This window comes from Kogia breviceps, chromosome 7, assembly GCF_026419965.1.
Source record: "Kogia breviceps isolate mKogBre1 chromosome 7, mKogBre1 haplotype 1, whole genome shotgun sequence".
In the NCBI taxonomy this organism is placed as follows: domain Eukaryota; kingdom Metazoa; phylum Chordata; class Mammalia; order Artiodactyla; family Physeteridae; genus Kogia; species Kogia breviceps.
In genome coordinates this window covers 65,315,450-65,339,660 of record NC_081316.1, presented here as the reverse complement: position 1 = coordinate 65,339,660, position 24,211 = coordinate 65,315,450, and the positions used below count along the sequence as shown (strand labels likewise).

Sequence of the window (24,211 nt, the reverse complement as noted above, 5' to 3'; positions counted from 1 at the left end):
CCAGCTGCTGCAGCCCCATGCCAGCTGCAACCACAGGAGAGGCCCTTAGCCAGAACTGCCCAGCTGACCTCCTCCCACATTCCTGACCTATGGAAACCGGGAGATAAGGAGATGAATGTTTGTTGTTTTGAGCTACTAAGTTATCAGGTGATTGGTTATGCACCAAAAGGTAACCGGAACAGCTCATATTGAGAGTTACCTGGAGGGAAGCTCCTCTCCTCAACAGGGAAGAAGGTGCGGCGGGGCGGGGGGGGGGGGCGAGCCTGGGACCTCTGCGACCTCTGGGATTCTGCCCTCCAGAAGTGATCAGATGGCTTCAAAGCTAATCATGCCAGCATGATTTACAATAGCAAAAAACTGGAAATAATGTAAATGCCAAATAAGGGGATGGTTCAATAAACTGCCGAGCAGTCACACGAGGAACTCTTATGTGTCATTAACAAACATGGATACTAGGATAAGTTAACGACATGGGAAATGCTGAAGGAAAAAAGCAGTTAACCAAATGTCATGAACAGTTTAAGCACAATTGTGCTTGAATACACAGGCACATGCATGCACACACATCCACATCCACATACAATAGCAAGGAGCGCAAAGACCAAAAAAAATTTTTTTTAATTTTCTTTCTAAGTGGTAAGATTATGGATGATTGCTATCTTCTCCTGTCCAAATGTGAAGGCTTTTGTGTTTTTAAAATAATTATTGAACGATAAATGTCAGTTCTTTCAAATGTGCCCTCAGAACCCCTCAGACGGTCACTCCCGTCTCTAGGATGACAGCACTAGAATTCAGCCCGGCAAGGGTAAGGTTTGTCACCTGCTTTGGTCACAGCTGGTGCCCGATGCTAGAATGGTGTCTGGGACAAGGCAGGTGCTCAGCCAGCATGTGCTGAACGAGGGAATGAATGAATGGCGCATATCAGATGTACTGCGTCCCTGTGAATACATGGCAACCTCCCTCATCAGTCCTCGTGCAGGGACCCGGTCCCGCTCCACTCTGTGTCCCGAGGGTTCAGCACAAGGCCTGGCACAGAGCCAAGACTGATGAATGAATGAAGGGCTGAATAAATGAATATCTGGCAAAGAAACCCTCCCTGATCACAGTGTGCCGAGCTCTCCAGGGCCAAGATCCATGTCTGTGAGAGAGAGATGCCTGCGTCTACAAGAAAGAACGGGGATGTGAATATATCAGGGTTTTCTGAGAACCCAGAGAGCTTGTGCTGGCCTGACTCTGCCCCTCCCTGCCTCCTCAGGCCCTCCCTGTTCAGCTGCCCCTTTGGTCCCTCCTTCTACCAACACTGGGGAGGAGTTCTGGAAGGCCTGACTCAAGCTACTCAAGACATAGGTTTGTTTTTAAAAGGAGATGAGAGAGAGCAAGCTCCTTCCTGGAAGGACTTTTCTGCCCTTTCGCCCTGGGACAACCTCTGTAACAAGCATCTGGGAGGGAAGCCTGCTGGGATCGGGGTGGGGGTTGGGGGGGGGAGCAGGGCAGGGAGATGGGCAGGTGGCTGGAGTGTGATGTGGGGAATGCAGGTGCTGGAGGGTGGGAGGAGGGTACAAGAGCTCAGCAAGACTTCGATAGGGTGTGAATGGGAGTGAAAGTGGCCAGGTGATTGTGTGTGTGTGTGTGTGCTGGTTGTCACAGTGACAGGGTGGGGCATATGACCGTGCAGAGGTGACAGACTGAGGATGGCAGTGGAACAGGTGCTCACATGGAGGGGGTTACAGAGTGGGCAGGGGCAGCAGCTAGGATCTGATTGTTTCAGTCTAGGAGAACTGCAGTCAGACTCAGCCTGAATGATTATTGGTCGGCGGGGAGACTGACAGGGGCCGGCTGTGCTCGAAAGAGGGAAGAAGCCCAGTCCTTAAAGCCTGGAACTCAGGCAGGATCCCCCACAACCCCTACTGTCCCAAATGCCAGCCCCCAAAAGACTGCCTACTTTCTCCCCCCGCCCCCCACCACTGTGTTGGGTCTTCAGTGCTGCACGCGGGCTTTATCTAGCTGTGGCGAGCGGGGGCTACTCTTCGTTGCCGTGCACAGGCTTCTCATTGTGGTGGCTTCTCTTGCTGCAGAGAACGGGCTCTAGGCACGCGGGCTTCAGTAGTTGTGGCACACAGGCTCAGTAACTGTGGCTCGTGGGATCTAGAGCGCAGGCTCAGTAGTTGTGGCGCACAGGCTTAGTTGCTCCGTGGCATGTGGGATCCTCCTGGGCCAGGGATCGAACCTGTGTCCCCTGAATTGGCAGGCGGATTCTTAACCACTGCGCCACTAGGGAAGCCCAACTTCTTACTCTTTTTTTTTTTTTTTTTTTTAACTTCCTACTCTTTATACATTAAATCTCAGCAGATGTGACTCCTCAGGCCCATCCCAAACATAGGCTAGTGAACTATGTGGCTCAGAGGTCTGGAGGCCAGAAAAGGCTGAGAAGGACCCCAGGGCACAGCCAGCCTGCCCTCTCCCTTGACAGGTAGGGAAACTGAGACCCAGGCATGCCCTCCCTCCAAGCCCAAGGCACCAGCCCACAAACCCAGGGAGTTTTCAAAAGGAGGCCTGTCTGATCCCAGGGGAGACGGTGCCTGCTCAGGCAGCTCTGGAGAAGCAGGAGGTGATGAACAATTTTCATTAACAGCTGAAGCTGCAGGGGCAGCAAGGGGAGGGGGGGGTACCAGGATGTGAGGGAGCTCCTGAGAGCCGGCCCTGACTCAAGCTCACAGCTGTGTCCCCAGAATGTAGTCTGCGGCCTGGCTCAGAGGAGGTGCTCAGTAAATGAACAAATAAATTAAAATGTGAATGAGCGATAATAACAGTAGCTAACACTTAATGCAGTACTTACTTTGTGCTAAGCACTATTCTAAGCCCTTTACAAATATTAACTCGCTTAATCCTCAGGAAAACTTTTAAGATTTCCATCACAAAAGATTTAGGTTCCCATAATAAAAAACTTTAACTATTCCCATTTTACAGATGAGGAAACTGAAACAAAGAGGGGTTGAATAATCTACCCAAGGCCACACAGCTTTGCCCCCTAGGCATTACTTTTCTAGAACCCCTGGTCTTAACCAGGTTTCCAAAGTGCCACCCACTGGACACCTCTACCCTGTCAGAGCTGCTTGCTCCGCTCATTCTTTCTCCAGTAGCCTCACCCCAACACCTGTATCTCATTTCCAGTACCTCCTCCTCACGATGCTGCCCTCTTTTATTAGCAATTAAAAAAATAATTTATTGAGGTGAAATTCACATAACATAAAATTTACCAGTTTAAAGTGAACAATTAGCATTTATTACATTCAGAGTGTTGAGCAAAACCACCACGTCTATCTAGATCCAAAACAGTTCCATCACCCCACAGTAAAATCCGTCCCTCAGGACTTCCCTGGTGGCATAGTGGTTAAGGATCCACCTGCCAATGCAGGGGACACAGGTTCGAGCCCTGGTCTGGGAAGATCCCACATGCCACGGAGCAACTAAGCCCGTGCACCACAACTACAGAGCCTGCACTCTAGAGCCCGTGAGCCACAACTACTGAGCCCACGTGCCACAACTACTGAAGCCCGCGTGCCTAAAGCCCGAGCTCTGCAACAAGAGAAACCACGGCAGTGAGAAGCCTGTGCACCACAACGAAGAGTAGCCCCCGCTGGATGCAACTAGAGAAAGCCCACGTGTAGCAATGAAGACCCAACGCAACCAAATAAATAAATTAAATTTAAATTTAAAAAAATAATAAAATCCATCCCTCCTAAGCATTTTCTTCTCCCTCCCTCCCCTCCCTTCCAGCCCCCAGCAACCATCAGTGTCAGCTTTCTGGGTCTATGGACATATCTATTCTGGACATTTCATATAAATGGAATCATACAATACATGACCTGTGTGTCTGGCTTCTTACACTTAACACAATGTTCCCAAGGTTCATCCATGTCATAGCATGCGTCAGTACTTCATTCCTTTTTATGATTGAATAATACTCCATGGTATAGATAGACCACAATTTGTTTACCCATGCATCCACTGATGGACATTTGGGCCATTTGTTTCCACTTTTTGTCCATTGTGAATAGTCACTTGCTGCCTTTTGATCCTCACCATGACCCTATGGGTGAGGACTATTGTTCTGTCTCGGTTCCCAGAAGGCAACACTAAGTAAGGTCCATTCACGGTAGAGACAGTGACTTGGACTGAAGTCCCCTGCCTCCCAGACTAGAGTGTCCTTCCTATGTGTCCCATCAGCCAGTCACTCCTCCCCCCAGGTCACACTTTTCCGGGGCATCAGTTATCACACTCCAGGCTCTGGGCTGGGAGCTGGCAACACGGAGTGGACAGCTCAGGCTAAGCCCCAGTCTCCCGGGGCCTGAAGCCGGAAGGCCTGAAGCCTCAAGCCTGAGCTCCTGCCTCGCCCAGGCGTTCCAGGATCCAGGCACACCATGTCCAAAACAGTTACCCTTTCCTCCCTGGTCTCAGCTTTTCTCTCTGCAAAGATGGAAGATGGCCCCCAGCAGAAGGCTCCAGAGATGTGCACAGCGGGACTGTGGAGGAGAGCAGGAACTGCTGGGCTGGAAGGGCCTTCAGAAAACTTACAGACCCACAGCGGGGCAGGGGCGGGGCATCGGGACAGCAGTGAGGGTTCCCCCTGCCAGCCATCTCCCTCTCAGACATAAATGCATTAGAGGAAGCACTTTGCCAGGGGCCCCCCTATGCCCTCCTGCTGCATAGCCTGGAGCCAAACCTTCTCTGAGGCTTCTCAGCGCAAAGGCAGGGGCCCGAGGACCTAGAATTCCAGATTTCCAGGTTGCCATGAGTAGGCTGACTGTAGAGGCCCCTTCCTGTTGAAGACTACTTCCATTGGAGCCATCTCTTTGCGTAAGATGAGACGGTTATTGACCACGAGAGACCCAGAGAAAGCTGCCCCCTTCCTAGTTCTCCAGGAAACCTCTTTCAGCCAACGTTGGCCTGTAAATGGGACTATCCTGAGGGAGTTTCCAGCATTCAGTGTGGAGACAAACAGTCTAAGCCCGGCCACTAACAGTCATCACTGTCTCCTCACCATCCCTTCACACAACAGGGCCCTGACACATACGTGATGAATGAATGAACGATCAAACAAACACTCCCTCGGTGATTTCCTAATGTCTGTCCTCCCTTTTCTAGTCTCTTGCTCTACACAGCTGCCATGTGAACCCTAAGATCCTGCCACTCCTGCAAGCTGTGCGTCCTTGGGCAAATTCCTTAATTTAGATGAGCCTCAATTTCCTCATCTGCAAACAGGGACTCTACTGGCAGGGTACCGAGGAGGAGTAAAAGAGAAAGGATACGCCCAGCATCTCAGGGGCTAAGGAGGGGTCCAGGAAAAGATGCTGATGCAAAGTTCTCTCTTTGGGCCCCCACCCCATTCCACCCCTCCCAGCCCTAATGCTCTAATCCTTCTCTGTTCCAAAATCTGGAAGAAAGAGCCTAGCCCCTGGGCCAGCCCCTTGCTGGATGTAAATGTTTATGCCTCAGCCCAGCCTCCCAGGGACAAGTTATTTGCTCTGCTCGTAATTAATTGCAGAAGGCCCAGTTGGGTAATAAACTCTGCAGGGAAACATAAACACTTTGCACAGAGCTCCAAATCCATTGTGAGACCAGCAGAGAGGGTCTGCTAGGAATGGAATGTTCTCCCTGGTCTCCTCCCAGCCAGAGGCAGTGAGGTCACTGAAGGTCAGAACCAGAAGGACCCTTGAAGATCATTTAAAAAACAGGAGCTGACATGATGGGCTGCTTACCTTGCTCCAGGCACAGCTGAGCACTTGATTATTTGGGACTAACATTATACCCACTTTAAAGATGAGGAAACTGAACCTGACAGAGGCAGGGTGATTCGTCCCAGCTAGAAAGGGGCTGAGCTGGGAGGGACACCAGGCCTGACCTCAGAGAAGGGGGAAAAAAAGTAAAGCCAACAAAAATGTATGCATGTCCCCTGTGCCAGGCATTGGGACCTGGGGACACAGCTCCTGTGGCCCTTGCGTTCCAGTGGGGAGAGGTGGATCTTAAAGGCTGAGCAAAGAGTGATTTGATTACATGAGTGCTAAGTGCTCAGAAGAAAAGAAAACAAAGTCGCTGGTGCAGAGGGTCCCAGCAAGTTATAAGTGGCTACTCAAGCTCTGCAGGGCAGAGACCACACAGTAGGCCTCAGGCAGGAGCACATAGTAGGTTTGCAGTGAGTTTCTGGCTAAAACTTAGTGCTCTTTTCTTTGGGTCAGTGCAACTTCTCGCCAACCAATTCAAGGTGTATTGAAAGTACTGTGCCAGGGCTGGAGTATAATGATGGACAAACAAAACACAACCCCTGCTGCCAGGGAGCTTGCAGTCCCACCGAGGGCACTCACAAATGGGTAAAGGATGGAGTGGAAGACAGGTTGATGAGGGTCATGGGGCAGGAGAGATGGACAATCAGCATTTATTGAGCACCTACTGTGTGCCAGGAACTATGCTAAGCCCTACATTATCTCATTTAAGCCTTACCACAACACTGGGGTGTTGGGGGAAGATAATATCACCCCCATTTTCTTTTTTTGGCTGCATTGCACCACTTGTGGGATCTTAGTTTGCCAATCAGGGATCAAACCCGGCCCCCAGCAGTGAAAGTACAGAGTCCCAACCACTGGACCTCCAGGTAATTCCCTGGATAAACCCCCATTTTGAAGATGAGAAAACTGAGGTTCAGAGAGACTATATATACACACATATATATAATGCATATGCATATGTATATATATATATATATATATATATATATATATAAAGGGAATTCCCTGGAGGTCCAGGTTAGGACTCCACGCTTTCACTGCCCAGGCCAAAAAAAAAAACAAACAACAAAAAAGATAGATTAGGTATAACTGCCTCAAGGTCACAGACATTAACAAGCAATGGAGGTGGGATCTGAAACCTGGCCTGACACCAAAGCCATGTTCTTTCCTCATAGTCCCGGCCCTTGTCTCCTCCTCCCTCCCCTCCCTGAAGTGGGCACTGTGGTTTGAAGCTGGGAGGCACAGGAGGCAACCACCACTAAGCCACCCTTCCCCGAAGGTGCAGGAGGAAGCAGCGCACCCTGCCGGCCTGGCTTCCTTTCTGAGCAGGAAAGGTCAGCCCAGCCCACACAGGCCACTCGTCTCAGACACAAAGCCGGCCAAGCTCCTCACCACCACCACCACCTCCCCTGCACGAGCAGGAAAGGACAGTCCAGACTTCCACCCTGCCCCTCCCCACAAAAGGGCTACTCCGTTGACAACGGCCTCTTCCTGGGGAGCTGTACTTGACAGCTGATAAACACTTTCACCCTCTTAGCTCATCCAACAGCCGCCACCCCACCCCAGCAGCCCGCATCCCTAGCACCCAGCACCAGGCACAGCACAGTGCAGGTGAAGCAGAGTCAGCAGAACTGGCTCCATCCCAACAGAAGGGGTGCGCCCCGGACTTCCCTGGTGGCTCAGTGGTTAAGAATCCGCCTCCCAATGCAAGGGACATGGGATCGAGCCCTGGTCTGGGAAGATCCCACATGCCGTGGAGCAGCTAAGCCTGTGTGCCACAACTACTGAGCCTGCACTCTGGAGCCCACGAGCCACAGCTGCTGAGCCTGCGAGCCACAACTACTGAAGCCCACGCGCCTAGAGCCCGTGCTCTGCAACAAGAGAAGCCACCGCAATAAAAAGCCCGCGCACCGCAACGAAGATTAGCCCCTGCTTGCCGCAACTAGAGAAAGCCTGCGCGCAGCAACAAAGACCCAACACAGCCAAAAATAAATAAATAAACGAATTTTTTAAAAAAGAAAAAAAAGGGGTGGGCTCCCTGCACACGTCCATCCAGCTTTCACCACCATTTACTGAGCTCTCCCAGGCAGTTTCATCAGATACTGGGTACCTGCAGCACCAGGCAGTGGTACATTTTTTAAACCTTTCCACAGCCTCTAAGGTAGGTTTTATGTCCCTTTCATGGATGAGTAAGATTGAGGGCAGAGACGCCTTTCCAGTCTCTTACTGACACAGCAAGCAGGAACTGTGGGCTTGGCCTGGCCCAGAACGCTCCCCTAGACACCTTTCAGGTCCTGCCTCAGCAGGGAGGGTTCTAACTGATGACTAGGTCCACGATGGGATGAGAACTCCCTGAGGACATGCAGCAACGTGGCACCAACCTCCTGGCACAAAGCACTCCTGGTTAGAGCAGAGGCAGATCCAGGCTTGGATGGGCCTGAAACTCATGTAGTTTGCAAGCCCTCTTTAAAAAAAAAAAAAAAAAGTACAAAAATATCTTCTTCCTTTTGCACATTTCACACCCCCCCCCCCCCCCCCCGGGAGCCTGTGGACACACTGCTAGGCCTTGGAAACGGCCCTGGAGTGTGAAGGCCTGAAGCTGAAGCGGCACCAGCCTCCAGGTGAATCCGCCTCTGGGCTGGAGGAAGGGCCCAGAGGCGATCTGAGCACAACCCGCCTTCACAAAGGCCCTGCCTCCGGCCCAACAGACAGACGAGGCTCTGGAACATTCCTTCTTCTTGTCACGTGTCCTGCTGCTACTAAACCCTCCCACGTCTCTCTCTTGCCATGGTTTCAGAAGCAGCAGAGCTCACCTGAGCACAGGGCCTGCTCACAGGGTCTGAGTGCTCTCACGGACTGCAGTGCTGGAGCCCACACCACAGGATCCTTCACGCCTGGTGGGCAGGGTCCACTCCTACCTGCACCTGGAACCCTGGGCCAGCCTGAGCAGCTCTTCTGAGGCCCCCTCCCCAAATATTTGAAGGCTATGACGTAGCAGACCATGTGTTCCCACATCCCACATCCCATTGGGCCCATACAACAGCCCCTGGAGCTATGCCGAGCAAGTTTTATTGTCCCCATTTACAGAAGCAGACAACAAATGACACTAGTTATGCACATACTAGTGCTAGACATGCCAAGGAGACTTCCACAAGTGGCATCTCACAGATGCCCTGGCAGGAGGGGCCGTATCCCCACGGAACAGGTGGGGAAACAGAGGCTCCACTCAGTCTCTGGGCCTGGGCTGAAGAATGGGGCTGCAGCCCTGCTCTCCCACCTCGCGGCCCAGGCCTCCACCACATCTGGAGTGCACAGCTCAGAAGGCAGTGGGCAGGCTTGCCGGAACATAGCAGGTAGAGGGGCCAGAGGCGTCCAACTTCCGAGGCAGAGGAGCAACTGGGGGCTCATTACAGGCCCTCCCAGCAAAAGTGGCCCTCAATGACTGCCTTCTCTCTGGATGAGTCCGAGGAAGAGCACATGGGCCTTGGAAACCTGAAACCTGCTTGAAAGCAACAGTCTAAAAGACTCAGGGCCTCGTGTCTTCCCTGCCGAGGAGAAGAGGGCCCCATGCCTGCCTCCCGCCTTCTACCTGCTGGGCCTCCCAGACCCTTCACAAGATCACTTCTCACCCCACAAGCCAGCCGCCCAGCGCTGGCTCTTGCTCGTCCAAGTCCCTCATGATTCATTCATCCATATATCCATTCTATAAACCCTTATGGAGAACATGGTATAGGGTGACCAACTAACTGTCCCCATTCACCCAGGACGGAGGGTTCTCCCAAAATGTGAGACTGAGACAGACCAGGAAAACTGGGATGCTTGACCACCCTAGTGTACTGTGTGCCTGGCCCTGCACTGGGCACTGAGGACACAATGGACATGGTCCCCGCACCCCCTCAGGAAGCTTGCAGTCTGAGAGGAGCTCTCACTCCATGAGGGACCCACTGTCAAAGGCACCAAAGGCACCTGCGCAGCACCTCACACACATTATCAAGCACAACCGTATGAGGAGCATATTATCACCTCCATGGTATATATGACTCGTCCCAAGTCACAGAGCTGTAAGTGACATGCCAAGACTTAGACGCCAAAGAGACAAATAAAGGAAAGGGCAGGTTCCAGCATGAACATTAAGACAGAAAAATATGTTAGGACCTGTTTTATTTAATCAATTTTTGTAGCCCCAGTGTTTGGCATGTCCTAGAGGTCCAGAAAATGTGTGTGGAAGGAAGGGAGGGAGGAGGTATATGCCTTATTTAATCATCTCCAGGCTAGAAGATCTCAACCCCTAGTTCAAAATGTATACATTTCCCTTTTCACAGTCAGTTTCAGCTGTTTTCTTTCAGCCAGGGGCAGGAAGCAAGTGAGAAGAAGGAAAGAGTGCTTCTCTTTTGGGTCAGCAGCTCAGGCCTCACTTCCTCCAGAGAACCTTCCCTGACTTACTATCCAACACAATACCCAATTCTGGCCCCTGCTTATTTGAGTACAACAGCTGTGTGTGTGTGTGTGTGTGTGTGTGTGTGTGTGTGTGTGTGTGTGTGTGTGTGTGTGTGTGTGTGTGTGCGTGCTGCTGTACATCTGCTTCAGTGCACTTCTGCAAACCTGGACCTCACCCAGCTCGGCCAGCCCCTATCAGGAACTGGGGATCCAAGAGGTACCAGACACACACCTGCCCTCTAGCACAGGAAACTGACATGTCAGCAGCCAATTCTGATACAATGTGCCATCGTGGAAGCCTGCAAGGTGCAAAGGGAGCATGGAGGAGGGCATCGACTCTGCCTGGGCAGGGAACACAGAGTCAAGGGAAGGCGTCATGCCCAAGCACATAGTACGTGCCTAATGCAGTTCAACCGCATGGCGTTCAGTTGAACTGCACTGAGCTTTTAGGTTCAACCTTAAAATACAAGGGAGATTTCACCAGGCAGAGGAGGAAGGCATTCCAGAAAAAGAGACCGGCTTGAACAGACACAGACGTGTGGAAAGTACAAAGACTGTGGAGGAACATCCAAAAAAGTCAGTGGAGCCAGAATGTTGGCTGTGTGGTGGGGAGAACTGGGAAAGGAGCGTGGGAGGGAAGGGCCTCCAGTGCCACCAGAAGAATGTGAACTGTCTCATAGGAAACAGGGGAAACTGATCAGTTTTTAAGCTGCAGAAGGACAGGGTCAGATGAGAATTTCAGAGTAAGAGGAGGATTTGGGGGGTTTAGACTGAGCAGCCAGAAGACTACTGCAATAAGTCCAGGCCAGAAGTGGGGCCTGGACTGAGCTGGTGGCTGTGGAATAGGGAGAAGAAAAGCACTTTGGTGATGGGGACACGTATCCATCACCATCAGGTTAAATGCCCCCCGAGGGTCAGGTGAGGGTTTCTTTTCTCCCTGGAGTTTGGGACCTCTCCCACCCCCATCCCAGCTCTACAATCCGACGGAAGCTGATCCGGGTCAGGGCTCAGCCTAAGACTGGGTCGTGGTTTTTTGTTTGAAAGTTCTACTAAAAAATTTTTCTTTCTTTCTTCCTTTTTAGTTTTTTGGCAAAGTCGACTCTGCAAAGTTGCAAACATCAGAGATGGCTGGATTGTTTCAAGTATGCATAGGGAGTCGCTGCTGCTGAAGTGATCGCTCTAAATAATATGAGAAATGAATATGTGTATATTAACCACTCCATTATGCTGTGTGATCATCTTTGTCCTTTTTAGGATATTAAAATCTGTTGCGGAAAAAAGCAAGTTCTCCTTACTGAGTTTAAAAATGCTTCCAGGTTTCTTCCACTGCCCTGGAGCTATAGAGTCCTATAATAAAATCAACGTGCTAATGTGCTGAGTGCTTTCATTAGCACAGATACTACACAGAAAGGATGGAAACCTTATGCCCAGAAGCTGACAAACTCAGCCCACAGACACGAAACTATTGATAGAGGGGAGGTGAGAACCCCAGATGAGCTCTCTCTTTCTACCACGCCACTGCCTGGCCTCGGTGTTCCCAGCTCTCGGAGCTGCAGACGTGTGCCCTCATCCCACCCCCGCCCCACGGCCCCAAGCCTAGAGCTGTTTCTCGTAAGACGTGGTTTCCCAGCTCTTTCATGTCCATCACGTTTCTGGGAACAGTCATCAGACCTCTGCAAGGTCTTCCCGGCTGGAGGGAAGCCTTTGCTCCAGCTGTCCTCCACCAGGGGAGACCCAGGCAGCCCCTGGTTTCCACGGAGTGGCTGCTGAGCCCGGTGTCTCCTCTTACACCTGCTGCCCCATTTCTTCTGTTCAGGCCCAATCACTCACTGTGATGCCACGTGGCAGAACCTTCACTTTTCATCCTCGATTTTATGTCCTCCAACAGTCCCAGGACACACCTTACTCACAGCAGATGAAGTGAGTGTCTGACTCTGTGCCTGGCACATAGTGGGTTCTCAAGTATCCGATCAAGGAGGTCAGTCCCCGCTGAGAACTCGGTCACAGGCAGCTACCAAGACAAGCGTCACCTCTGGTTCATGTCAAACTCACCTTCCAAAGCTTGCTGCAATGACCCCCCTGCCCCCTGCTTCTGGGGGTGTGCCTGTGACACATATCTACTGGGCTTGCTCTGTGCCCCGTATAAATGATTTCCCACTACCCACCTTCTTACAGCATGTTGGGATGATCTGTTTCCTCTCCCCCAGAAGATACAAGCAGCACGAGGGCCGAGACTTGCCTGTTTCCTCTTCACACCTCAAGTGCCCGGCCCAGGGCCTGCAATGGAGCAGACACTCGTGCATTTGATCACAGGAACCTCCTTGGGAGGGCAGGGCGGCTGAATAGAAAGGGTATAAGCCAACCCTGAAAATGCCTAGCCCAGAGGAAACCCCATGCTTCCTTGTCGTGATGTCCCTGCCACCCCAGAACACAGGACAGCCAGGTCCCGGCCTGTGAGAAAGGCTATTGCCTTAGATGGCAGAGCTGTTCCTTAAGTCAGCTTCCCACCAGGAGAGAGACGCCACAGGGGTGAGCCAGCCGGCTTTGGCGACGTGCCTTGAATGGAGGTCTGGGCCAGGCACTCAGCAGGTGCTCAAGAAACGTCTGTGGAACTGAGTTGAACAAACTGGAAGATGCTGGTTATCCGTCCCTCTGGCTGCAGAGAGGCCAGCTTCCCTCTGGGGCACTTTGCAGGCAAATTATCTCAGGACATAGCCTGTTTCCTCTAATGAGGCTTCTCCCCTTTGGAGCCCTGCACCCAGGAGCGTGGGAAGGGGGGCAGTGCGCAGAGGCAACCCCAGTGCCTGCACGAAGGCAGCACAGGGCATGCAGCTCTCCTCCCGAGATGGTGTGGGCAGCACATACCAGTGCCCTAGGCAGGGGGATGGTCACAATGACCTCTTGGGCCTGGGAATCAAAGCACAGCAGCACCTCTTTCGAGGCTGCTCTGGGGAGGAATGGAAGAAGCCAGCAGGGAGTCCGGCTGCGTTATGTAATCAGCTTCCTTGGAGTCAGAGGCCCTGGCATGCCACAGCCGGGCACTTCGGAGAGAGGCTGGGGGAGGGGGAGGCGGCTTTTGTCCCCTCCTTTGCGGCCTCTCCTCCAGACCTCGGCCGACCTCCTGGGCAGGCAGGCACTGCCTTCCAAGTGCCCCAGCTTCAAGCAGGCACCTCCCACTAGGGGTTGAGAACCAGGAAGGGCTGTTTGTTGTCTGAGTGTGTGAAACAGCGGCCTGCTGGCTTCCCTGGCAGAAAACCAGGCTCTGGGCTCCACACCCAGCACCTGGGGGCGGGGGCTAAAGGAGAGAGGCCTGGCACGCTCCATAAAGCCCAGCCCTGTCCCCAGCTTCCTGCCCCCCATGCTCTCCCCACTTCCTCCTAGAGAACCCACAATAAGTGGGGGGCCCAAAGGGAGGGGGCCACGGCTGCTCCAGCCCCAACTGCCCCACCCCTCCCCGGTTAATCTCACTTCCCTTTCCAGCCACCATCTGACCTTCTCCTCCAGCCCAGCACAGCTCCCACCCCAACACACCCAGCGGGGCACACGGTCCTGGGCAGGACGGGAGGAGGGGGGAGGATGCAGGAGAGAGGGGGCGGAGAGAAAAGCTGAGGTCCACTGCCAGTCCCGAAGAGTAAAAGTGACTGTTATCAAATCCCTACCCTCGGGCTTCCCTGGTGGCGCAGTGGTTGAGAGTCCGCCTGCCAATGCAGGGGACACGGGTTCGTGACTCGGTCCAGGAAGATCCCACATGCCACGGAGCAGCTGGGCCTGTGAGCCATGGCCGCTGAGCCTGCGCGTCCGGAGCCTGTGCTCCGCAACGGGAGAGGCCACAGCGGTGAGAGGCCCGCGTACCGCAAAAAAAAAAAAAAAAAAAAAATCCCTACCCTCTCTGCCCATAGCAACCACACACAATAGGCGATATTATTATCCTTAGTTCATAAATGCAAAAATTGATGTCCAGAGAGTTTAAGACCCTCAGCCAAGGGCATGGAGCTAGTGCTCAATATTGCTGGACAGCAAAGCCGAGTCTGTGTGATTCTGAAATCCAAACTCCAAACCCTGAGGCTTTACCTTCGGGGAACCCCATCCCCACACACCTGGGGATGCTACTTGGGAAATTTCCAGACTGGTGGAAAAGACACTGCAGAGCCTTAAGCGGTCACTCGCTGAGGACACTTGGTTTGGGAACCACAGGACAGTCACGAGGACAGGGCAGGGCTAAGGGCACACCAGAGGCTGAGGGCGTGCCCGCTGCCACCTACCGTCTTCCCTCTGATTAACCTACGCAACTCAATTTCAGGCTGGATCAGACCCGAGCACCGTCTGCCGCTTCCAGAAGACAGGGCTGCTAGATGCCAAGCTATCGGGCAGAAACACAGCCTGCTGTTCACGCCCCCCTCCCCTGCTAGCAGCTGAACCAAAGCAAAGGGTCCTAGAGACCTCCCAGGCCAACCCCTTTCCCCTGTGCTGCTTGACACGTGGAGAAACTGAGGTCCACAGAGGAAAAGCAGTTCATCCATGATGTCACAGGGACTGTGAACAAACGGGGTCCCTGCCTCCCAGACCAGATCCCTGCCCTGATTCATCTCACTTGAGTGCTGTCCTCAGATAACACCCTCTCTCATCCAGCTGTCCCTCTCCCTGCCCTGCCCACCCCCACCCTCTCTCCCCATTTCCTGCTTCCCTTTCCCAGCTCTGCTCAGCAGGCCCAGTGTCTGAACTCTCCCTGCATAGAGCAGCCCGCTCCTTCCCATGACTCTTCTGAGCCTCACCACCCCCTTCCCTCCACTCCTCTGGGCCAAGGAGCAATTCTTGGGTGGTTTAATTAGCTGATTATTACTGGACCGCAGCCTGCTGGATGCAGTGCCCAGAACTCTGTCCCCAGTAATTAGGTGGGTTCTGAGTACTTGCCCAGTGGGAAGCCACTGGGGAGTTCTGTGCTCTGCCAGCAGGCCAAGGGAGGGCTCTCCAGCTGCATAAAGAGCTCCCTGATCACCGGTGGATCATCGGAAGCCATGGTCCCCTCCTCGGGTCAGGTCAAACCACACTGGATATACTATAGCCAGATCCATGTGTCCATCCCAAAGGGGAACTCCCTACTTTCCCATGTCACCGCCCAGACCCAGGAAAGGCTCAGTAAATGTCTGAGGATGGGCGTGATGAATGGAGCCCACCCTCTGGGGGCCAGGAAGTGATGGCACCATGGCTGGGCACGTATTTAGGACATAGAATTTGGACAGGCAGAGAGAGGAAAGGATGGCATTCTGGATGGTGGGAGCAGGAAGAACAAAGACACAGAGGCTGGAATGAGCCACCAAGCCCCTTGCCAGGTAGCTCTGGTTGTCTGAAAACACATTCTCCTAGCAAAGGTAAAGCGAGTCATCCTGTGACCTCCGCCCTTTGGATCACAGAGAATAATCTAATGCCTGTGGCTCAGGGTGACTTTTATACATTTCAGAATCAGCAATGGTGTCCCACTGTCCTCACCCACCACACTGCCCATCCCCAAGTATATTTTTTCCCAGTGAAACACCTACAATAGCCTCCTTCACTGAACAAATATTTATGGAGCTCAGTGCCATGCCAGGTCTGCACAGGTGCAAAAGGACAATAGACCCAGGACAGGTGCCCTTGGCTTCACACAGAGGACATCACAAGTATGCAAATAACCAGGACCCACGAAGAGACGGAGGGATGAGTACGAACAGAAAGAGAAGAGAGAGAGAATGACTATATGGCAAAAAAAAAAAAGAAAGTCACAAGGCACTTGGAAATCAGTGAAGGCTTCCCAGAGAAGGAGGCCATGTGTGATCCAGGCCCTGAAGGACAGGAAGGGTGTTGTGAACTAACCGCATATAACACAGCACTTGTTCCAGGGACTTGTCCCCGAGCTGTATACCTATTTTAACTCATTTAATCCTCAAAACAATGTATCATGCAGGCACTACTGCTAGCCCATTTTACAGATGAGGGAGCTGCAGCAGAGAATGGGTTAAATAATCAGCAGAGGTTGCCAGGCTGGTACGTGGCAGTGCTGGCATTTGAAACCAGGAAACCTGGTTCTTCCTAGAGCCTAACCACTATACCAATAAGCCTCTAATACATGCTAATCAGATCACAGAGAGGACTGTGAGCACAGCCTGGGCAGAGAAAATGAAACTTTCCAGGACCTGCCTGCCTGCCTGCTGGTTCCTGCAGGTGCTTTAAGAGGCAGAAAGCTGCTCAGGCGAGGACCTGGTCTCCCAGGAAAGAACACAACCCTCAGCCACCCAGCAGTCTCAGTCCCACTGGTGTGTGGCAGAGGCCTGAGCTGCCCAATCCCCCATTTCTTCCCTCCAGTACTGAGCAAGCATTAGAGCGTATCTCTGGGACCCTCCTGGGATGGCACATCCCAGCAGTCCACTCCCCACCCCCTCCCTGGTCCTCTGCCAAAATGCATCCACGCCCACTGACTGCACAGGCTGGGGGAAGGGGGTGAGGCTGCAAAAGGACCAGAAGGACCAGTTGTGGGGCCAGGGGTTCAGGGCCAGGATGCAAGGGAGCCGCTGCCTTGTGCAGGTCCATACTCATTCAGCTTCTGGGCCTCTGAGTACACCCTGGAGAGAGGCTGCACCCTGCATGGCCACTGAACCCCTCCAACCTTGAGCGAGGAGTCCTGCCTCCCGCTGGCCTGACATGGACCACCAAACCCTACCTGCTCCAGATCCCTCTCCAGTTACAGAAGGACCCACTGGCTATGGTCTCAGCCAGGCCAGGCCCAGCCCCAGGCAGAGGTAAAGCAGCTCAGTGGCTGCGGTGACTTCAATCACACAGAACTCCAGGGACATGGAGTCTGGTCCGGTCCCTGGGGGCCTCATCTGGCACTGGGTCTCTTGGGAAGGAACAAGCAGTTCCTCTCGAGTGGGACTACAGATGGGGCCAGGCCCAGGAAGGAGGAGGTGCGTCTCCAGAGAGATGACCCTGCCAGGGCCCCTTGGGAAGGAGGGAGGGAGGGAGGGGGCTGGGACAACAGTGTCCTTTGTTCCCCTCTCAAAAGCAGCCACCCTGCCCTGTCCCACCCCCTCTGATCTATATCCCCCTACTAGGACTCAAGCCACCCCTGGGGCAGGACCCATCCTGCACACAGGAGGGAAGGAGGGTGCCTAGGAACCATAAGGGTGCCCTGTTCTAATTCCAGAGCTTGTCCTGGAGACATGCCACACCCCCAGGAGCCCCCCGCCTGATGTAGGAGACATGGCTCCCAACTGCAGAAGCCTATCTGATGGGGGAGAAACAGGTTTCACTTGCAGGAAGCCCGTTCTGATAGGGGTGGTAATCTTCTCCCTCGTGACTTCCCAGTCTGATGGAGGAGACCCCCCAACAACCGGTCTAATGTGGGAGGCATGGCTTCCATCCTTAGGATTCCCTAATGGGAAAGAGCTAATTTCAGCACTCAGGGAGCCCCTGGGCTGACAGCAGAGGCAAAAAGGGAGGAAGGAGTTCAGTTCCATCAACAAATCCCCGACAGGCATCTCCTGTGAACCAGACCCAGAGTTGGGTAATAGACCAGCAAACAGGAAACAGAAAGAGCCCCAAATCACAAGGAGCTCACCACCTGGGGAACAAAGACACCTGAGGTGTGAATACCTGGGTAGAAAGTACCTCAAAACCCACCCACCCCAGCACCCAAAGCCTGCTTTCCAGGGCTGCCACCTCCCTCGGCAGCCTCACCCCTCACACTCCGGCACCTGCACGTTGGCCTAGGCTCTTCCTTCTGTCTAGAACACCTAAGCCTTCCTTGTGCCCCAGGAGCCAGCTCAGGGGGTCACCTTCTCCAGGAAGCCTTTCTCAAGACCCCCTGCTTGAGTCAGCGGCCCCTCTTTCAGGAGCCAGCACAGACATGCTCCCCTGTGACCAGCTGACGCCTCTGCAATGTTCCCCCCAGTCCCCAGCTGAGCCTCAACCCCCAGGTCCCCACACCTGGAAACCCCACCACCCCCAGCCCAGGGCCTCACACCCTTCTTCCAAGAGGCTCCCCCCCAGCTCCAGGCATGGAGAAAAGCAAGGTCCTTCTCTTCTCTCCTCTGCCTGCTGTAGCCCAACTTTGCCCTCATGGCTCCATCAAAACCCCTCTCACCAAGTCACCAGCCACTGCCTTCTGCCTAAATCCCAGGGGTCTTTCCAAGCTCATCCTCTGTTGGTCCTTCCCTGACCTTTGGCTCCCAGGACACAGCCTCCCCTATTCTCTCCCTCCTCCTCTCTCCACCCCCAGGCATGGGTGCTCTCCAAAGCGTCAAATGCCCCCAGCCATCCTCTCTTCATACGCTCTATCTTCTCCCTCTCCCTGTACCATGTCACCCATAATGCCCAAGTCAAACACCACCTCTAACCCGAAGACTTTCAAATCCCTGCCTCCCACATCCATCCCTGCCCCAAGATCTGGACCCATCTATGCAGAAGCCTCCCTACCTCTTCCTCAACTTCCAGCCTGACTCCTTGTCAAGCTGCCACTCCCTGCAGGCCTCAATAGATGGTCAGCATGGTCACTGTGGAGGATGGCCTGGCAGAGGCCAGGAGGCCACTCGGGGCGTGCTGACCCCCAGGCTATTTTTCTTCCATTGCCACAGCCCTGAGGTATGGCACACCCATGACTCAGGACCCCTGAACCCATGCCAGTGGGAGGTTTCAACCCTGGGCAAGGAGGCCCAAACTCAGAAGGAAGAGAGCCGGGGAGACGTGTGAAGCCCAGAGGCCAGCCAGGAGTCAAGGATCAGAGAAGATGGGTCAAGCTCAATGCTTCCACTCCCAGCAGCCCCATAAGCACCCCTGGCCAAAGCCACAGGACTTCCCCCATGTTCCAGCCAAGATGGATCACACAGAGCTTAACCACCAAGAGAGACAACAACCAAGGTTCACAGAGAGCTGGTGATTACGTGTCCCCATCACACCCACCCTCCTTCTCTGCCAAAAAAGAAGAGTTCATAAACATCTGTAGGAAACAAAATGCCACTCCATCCCATCACCTCTCAGGAAGTCCCTCCTGTTGTTTAACTTTGATCCTGTATATTGCCAGTTGAATTAGTGGGAACAGCAAGAACCAGAAGGGATGCACAACTTGAGAATGAGGCTGCCAGGGAGACAGGGGAGGCCACCTATGAGCCAGACAACCCTGTCCCTCTGGGTGAAAGCAAGGAGCAGCAGGACAGACGGGCCTGGGTTCAGAAGCTCGTTGGCTGAATGGCAGTGGACAAATTACTTAATCTCTCCTAGTCTGTTGCCTGGTCTGTAAAATGGGAACAACAGTCCTAACACTAATAGGATCATAGGGAGAACCAAATGAGATCATGCATGTAAACCTGACACATACCAGGCATCCAGGCAGTAAGGCTAATGGGCTCCAGCTCCTTGTTCATCTTTCTCAGTTCCATCCTTGCCAAAGCCTTAGTTTGGATCTTGCCTTCTCTCAGGCTCCTCCTCAGGCTCCTCACTGGTCTCCCTGCATCCAGGCCTGCCCCTCCTTGCCACTGCCAAAGGCATCCCTCCCCTCCCCACAGTCCTCTCTGAGTCACCAGGGACTTCTGGGAGAAAATCTTCTCTCCTTAGCTTGACATCCCAGCCTGTTGATAACTGGCCCATGTTCACTCTCACCCCTCACCCCAGCCCAACCCGCAGGCTGCTTCATGCCTCCAAGCCTTGTCACATTCTGCACCCCTGTCCAGGAATGACGTCCCCAGTCCCACCCCCTTGCTCCAATGCCACCTCCTTCCCAGGAAAGCTTCCCTCACCATGCCCCCTGCCAAGACTGGGCGGGGAACTCCTCCTTCGGCCTCCCACAGCACATGTCACCCTGCATTATAATCATCTGCTCTGCTCTCAGTCTTTTGGAAACAGAGTAGAGCCATCATTCATCTCTGAACCGCCAGCCCCAGCACTTGGTCAACATTTGTTGAATGGCTGTATGATTGCTCCTAGAGCACTTGTTAGAGCAGTCATCACACTACATGTAATTAGTCCTATCCAGGTACTCGTCTCATGCCTTCTTTCTCCCTTGACCCTGGGACTCCCTAGAGGGCAGTGACAGTTTCTGATTAATTCTCATTGTCACTTTCACATGAGGGTTGAAAATCTAGGTGCAGGATGGATGCAATGACTCCTGATCCTTAGAGTACTGGATACTTACAAACCTCTTCTTCTAAGTCAGAGATAAAGTAGAATCCCATGGTTTACAGAACAAGGCAAGGTACAGCCCAGTATTGATTTTGTCTTTCTCTTCCAAATTACTCAGGAAACCTGTCTGGAAGGGAGAGGGAGGCCTCCTGGGACTACAGGGGAGACCGGAAGAGACAGCAGGGCCACCATCACATGGACGATAGCCAGGCCTGGGCACCAGGCTTCTGGCAGCACCTCCTCCCCTGCCCAGTATATTCAGAAAACACAGGGAGAGCCCTGAAAATGTTAGGTATTGATAGCTACAATTTACAGACAGGAACACTAAGGTCCAGAGAGGTGAGGACCATTGTCCAAGGTCCTCAATCTCCCCCAGTGAGTTAGAGGCAGAGAAGGGGGGGAGTCGTGGAAAATGCTTGTCCCCAAAGATTGGGTCTCCAACAGGTGCCTGGCTACTCATGGTGTTCCCATCCTGCTGACAACCTATGCCAGCAGGAGAACAATGACACTTTCCCCCAAGTCACAGTGAGGCTAACCAAGGCCCAGGAGGGGCTGAGTCACCCTGATGGTGAAGTAGCACGTGAGGAATGAGAGAAGAAGAAGGGCTCCTGACTCCCTGCAGGGAGAAGAGTCTGACCTCAGCGGTCAGGAGGATCTTGGCAATGGAGGACATGGATGTGGTGGAGGAGAGGGTCACACATGCTCCTCCTGAGGACAGAGACATGAGTCACCAGTTCAGCAATGGGGACTAGCCATCAAGGTGAATGCAGATGCCTCACGATCTTGTGCAGCCTCCACCACCAGCTAGGCCTCCACACACAGAGCAGGCCATCCCTCCTGGGCCTCAAACCAGGGCCCACGAGGGGCTTGACAGTGCCCAAGGGTGAGCCACAGAGAAATGGACCAAGCAGACTCCAGCCTCTGTCCTGTCTCTGACCCCTCTTGACCTTAAGCAAGTCAGGTAACCTCTCTAAGCTCTGGTTCCTCCTCTGGAAAACAGGAAGAGGAAAGCTAACCTCCTTGCAGAGCCATCAGGAGGATGGCTGGGAAGCAGTTTCTAAAACTTTGGAGCACAAGTTATCTCTGAGTCTCAGTTTCTTCTTCTGGAAAATGGAAATAATCTGAAAGACTTTTCTCAGGTTGGGGCTTCCCTGGTGGCACAGTGGCTAAGAATCCACTGCCAATGCAGGGGACACAGGTTCGAGCCCTGGTCCGGGAAGATCCCCCATGTCGCGGAGCAACTAAGCCCAGGCACCACAACTACTGAGCCTGTGCTCTAGAGCCTACGAGCCACAACTACTGAAGCCCACCCGCCTAGAGCCCGTGCTCTGCAACAAAAGAAGCCACAGCCATGAGAAGCCCGTGCACCACAACGAAGAGTAGACCCCACTAGCCACAACTAAAGAAAGTCCGCACACAGCAACACAGCCCAACACAGCCAAAAATAAATAAATAAAATTTTTAAATGTGTTTAAAAAAATACTTTTCTCAGGTTGTTGAGAGGCAGTGTCAAATGGCAGTGAGTGGTACATTGCTTTGTCAGTGGTCCCAAAACATGATACCACGGGGGCCATTTCTCTCTAGTCTATTAGCTCCTTTGGGGAAGGAACAGGTTTTGGACATCTTTGATCCCCACATTATGCCTTGTACACCCCAGGCACTCAAGAAATAATCACTGGAAGCAAGGAGAGAGTAAGGGAGGGTGGAGGGAGGGAAGAGAGGAGGGAGAAGTGGGGCACAAGGACAGAAGAGGGTAAAGAAATAAAAGAATGAATAAGGGGGTTGCAGAAGGGGTAAGAGGAGCTAAGGGAGAAGCTCGTATCAGAACTTAAGGGGAGCTGGCTGAGGGAAGGGGTAGAACTAGGGTGACAAAGCTGACTGCCTGACCAGGGTTTGTCTTGGGCCCCAGCCCCCTCCCCTTTCTGTCCCAGTTTCCCATTTCAGAGGCATCCCTCTCCCTTTCTGAGCAGGGCAGGCTCCTGAGGAGACAGGAGGGCCCTCCGCACCTCCAGCTCAAGCAGATCCTGGCCACCACTGCAGGCCTTGGGGAGGTCAAGAGGGAAAGGAAATGTGGATGGGAGGCATTTTCCCAGGCTCCAGGGGGCCTCCCACCCTGTGTGGTGCGTGTGTTTCCACTTCTCCACCTGCAGGGACCTGGAGTGTATCAGCGGCCAGGGGCTGTTGGCATGTGACCTGGGGTGTCTATGTGGGCATTAGTCTGATGTGTGTCTGTGGGGGTCAGCGTTGGCGTAGCCTGTTGAACACTGTGTTGGTGACAGACATGCCAACACAAGTGTTCCTGTTGGTAAGCGTAAGAACGTTGTGTCTCAGTGAGTGTTTGTTAAGGTCAGTGCAAGTGATAGTGCATGTATCAGGGTCGGCCAACATGTGTGCGCCAGCATGAAGGTGTGTTAGCACTGGTATGTGTTGAAGTGTGACCTGTGTATGCCAACATGACTGTCAGCAAGAACGTGTTGATGAGTGTGTACCAGTGAGTGTGTGACAGTGTGTCACTGTATGTGCTGACATGTGGCAGTGAATGTCAGTGTGTGTGCCAGCATGAGCGCGCCCATGCATGAGTGTGCCCGTGTGTCCACATAAGCGTGTGCCTTTGTGTGTCAATCTGCCCCCTGCGTCCCTGCGCCGGCTGGCCAGTGCTGGGTGTCAGCGAATGAGTGCGTGTGAGTGTGTCTCCACGGCCAGGTCCTCGTCGCTCCATCCCCGCGCCCCTGGCCCTGCTGGCGACCACACCGGAGACCTCGGGTGGAGGAGAGCCGAGAGCCGCCGCGGAGAAGGCGCTGGCGGTGCCGGGGTGGCTGCGCACGCACAGTCGGGTCACGGACTAGAACCCCTGCCCGCGCCCTCGCCCGGGTCGTCCCACGCGCCCCGGACCGGCCGCCGGCCGCCGCCCGCACTCACCGCGTCCCTTTGTCGCCCATGGTCCGTGGCGGCCGCAGAGAGGTCCGCGGCGTCAGCGCCCAGGCTGGAAAATCCCCGGCCGCCAGGAGGGGCGCGGGCCAGCCGGTTCCCGGCTCCTGCTCCGCCTCCTCCGCGCTCCCGGCCGCCGCCCCCGCCCGGTCCCGCCGCGCCGCACAGCGACCGCCGCACAGCGACCGCCGCGGCCGGGGCGGGGAGCCGGGGAGCTGGAGAGCCAAGCAGCCGAGCTGGGAGGGCGCGCAGAGGCCCGTGTGCGCGTGTGTGCGCGCCGCCGAGCCAGCCGCTGGGCAGGGCCCGGACGCGTCAGGGCCCTGAGGTCGGCATTAGGGGTCCACAAGGATGCTGTCCGGCGTGTGTGTGTGTGTGTGTGTGTGTGTGTGTGTGTGTCTGTCTGTCTGTCTGTCTGTGCGTGCGTGTGTGTCTACGTGAGGGCGCACGCTGGGGTGGGTATACGTGCGCGTGTGTGCACGCGAGGGTGCGGGTGCGTGTGCACTGTTGCGTGCTCTACCGATTGGGGGTGAGTTTGCTTGGCTGGAGCGGGGTGCACGTCTTTGTGCGCTGTGCGTGTGTGCAGGCGCGCTCCCCTGCGCACGCCGGGGGGCGGCCTTTGCGTGTGCGGGAGCGTGGACGCCGAAGGTGTGCCCGCGACCCCAGCACCGAGCTCTGGGCGGAGCCCCTGGTGAGGGTCGGTGAGAAACTTCGGGTTCCTGTGGTGGCTTTCGCACTATGCCTCACCCTATCCCCACCCCACCTCCCCGCCCTTCTGGAGAGATAACACTCTACAGCCCCGCAGGGACAGGAAGAAGGGGCGGAGGGGGCCAGAGAAGGCAGTGTCAACGCTGGGGAACTGATGAGGGTGGGAGGGGGACCGGAGGCGAGCAGGGGTAGCTTTGGTGACTGCCACGGAA

At 54.1% G+C, this 24,211-nt stretch overlaps 1 protein-coding gene across 2 annotated transcripts in view; it reads right to left on the bottom strand.

Moving 5' to 3' along the window:
* ARRB1 (arrestin beta 1) overlaps positions 1-23,444 on the bottom strand; it is a 78,235-nt gene extending 54,791 nt beyond the window's left edge. The window contains exon 1 of one of the 2 annotated variants that reach the window (XM_067038483.1): positions 23,286-23,444. In XM_067038483.1, the coding sequence (XP_066894584.1) occupies positions 23,286-23,305 (20 nt within the window). In that variant the 5' untranslated portion in view covers positions 23,306-23,444. The remainder of the gene's footprint in view (positions 1-23,285) is intronic. The other variant, XM_067038482.1, reaches the window with a different exon arrangement.
* Positions 23,445-24,211: the final 767 nt, after the last annotated feature.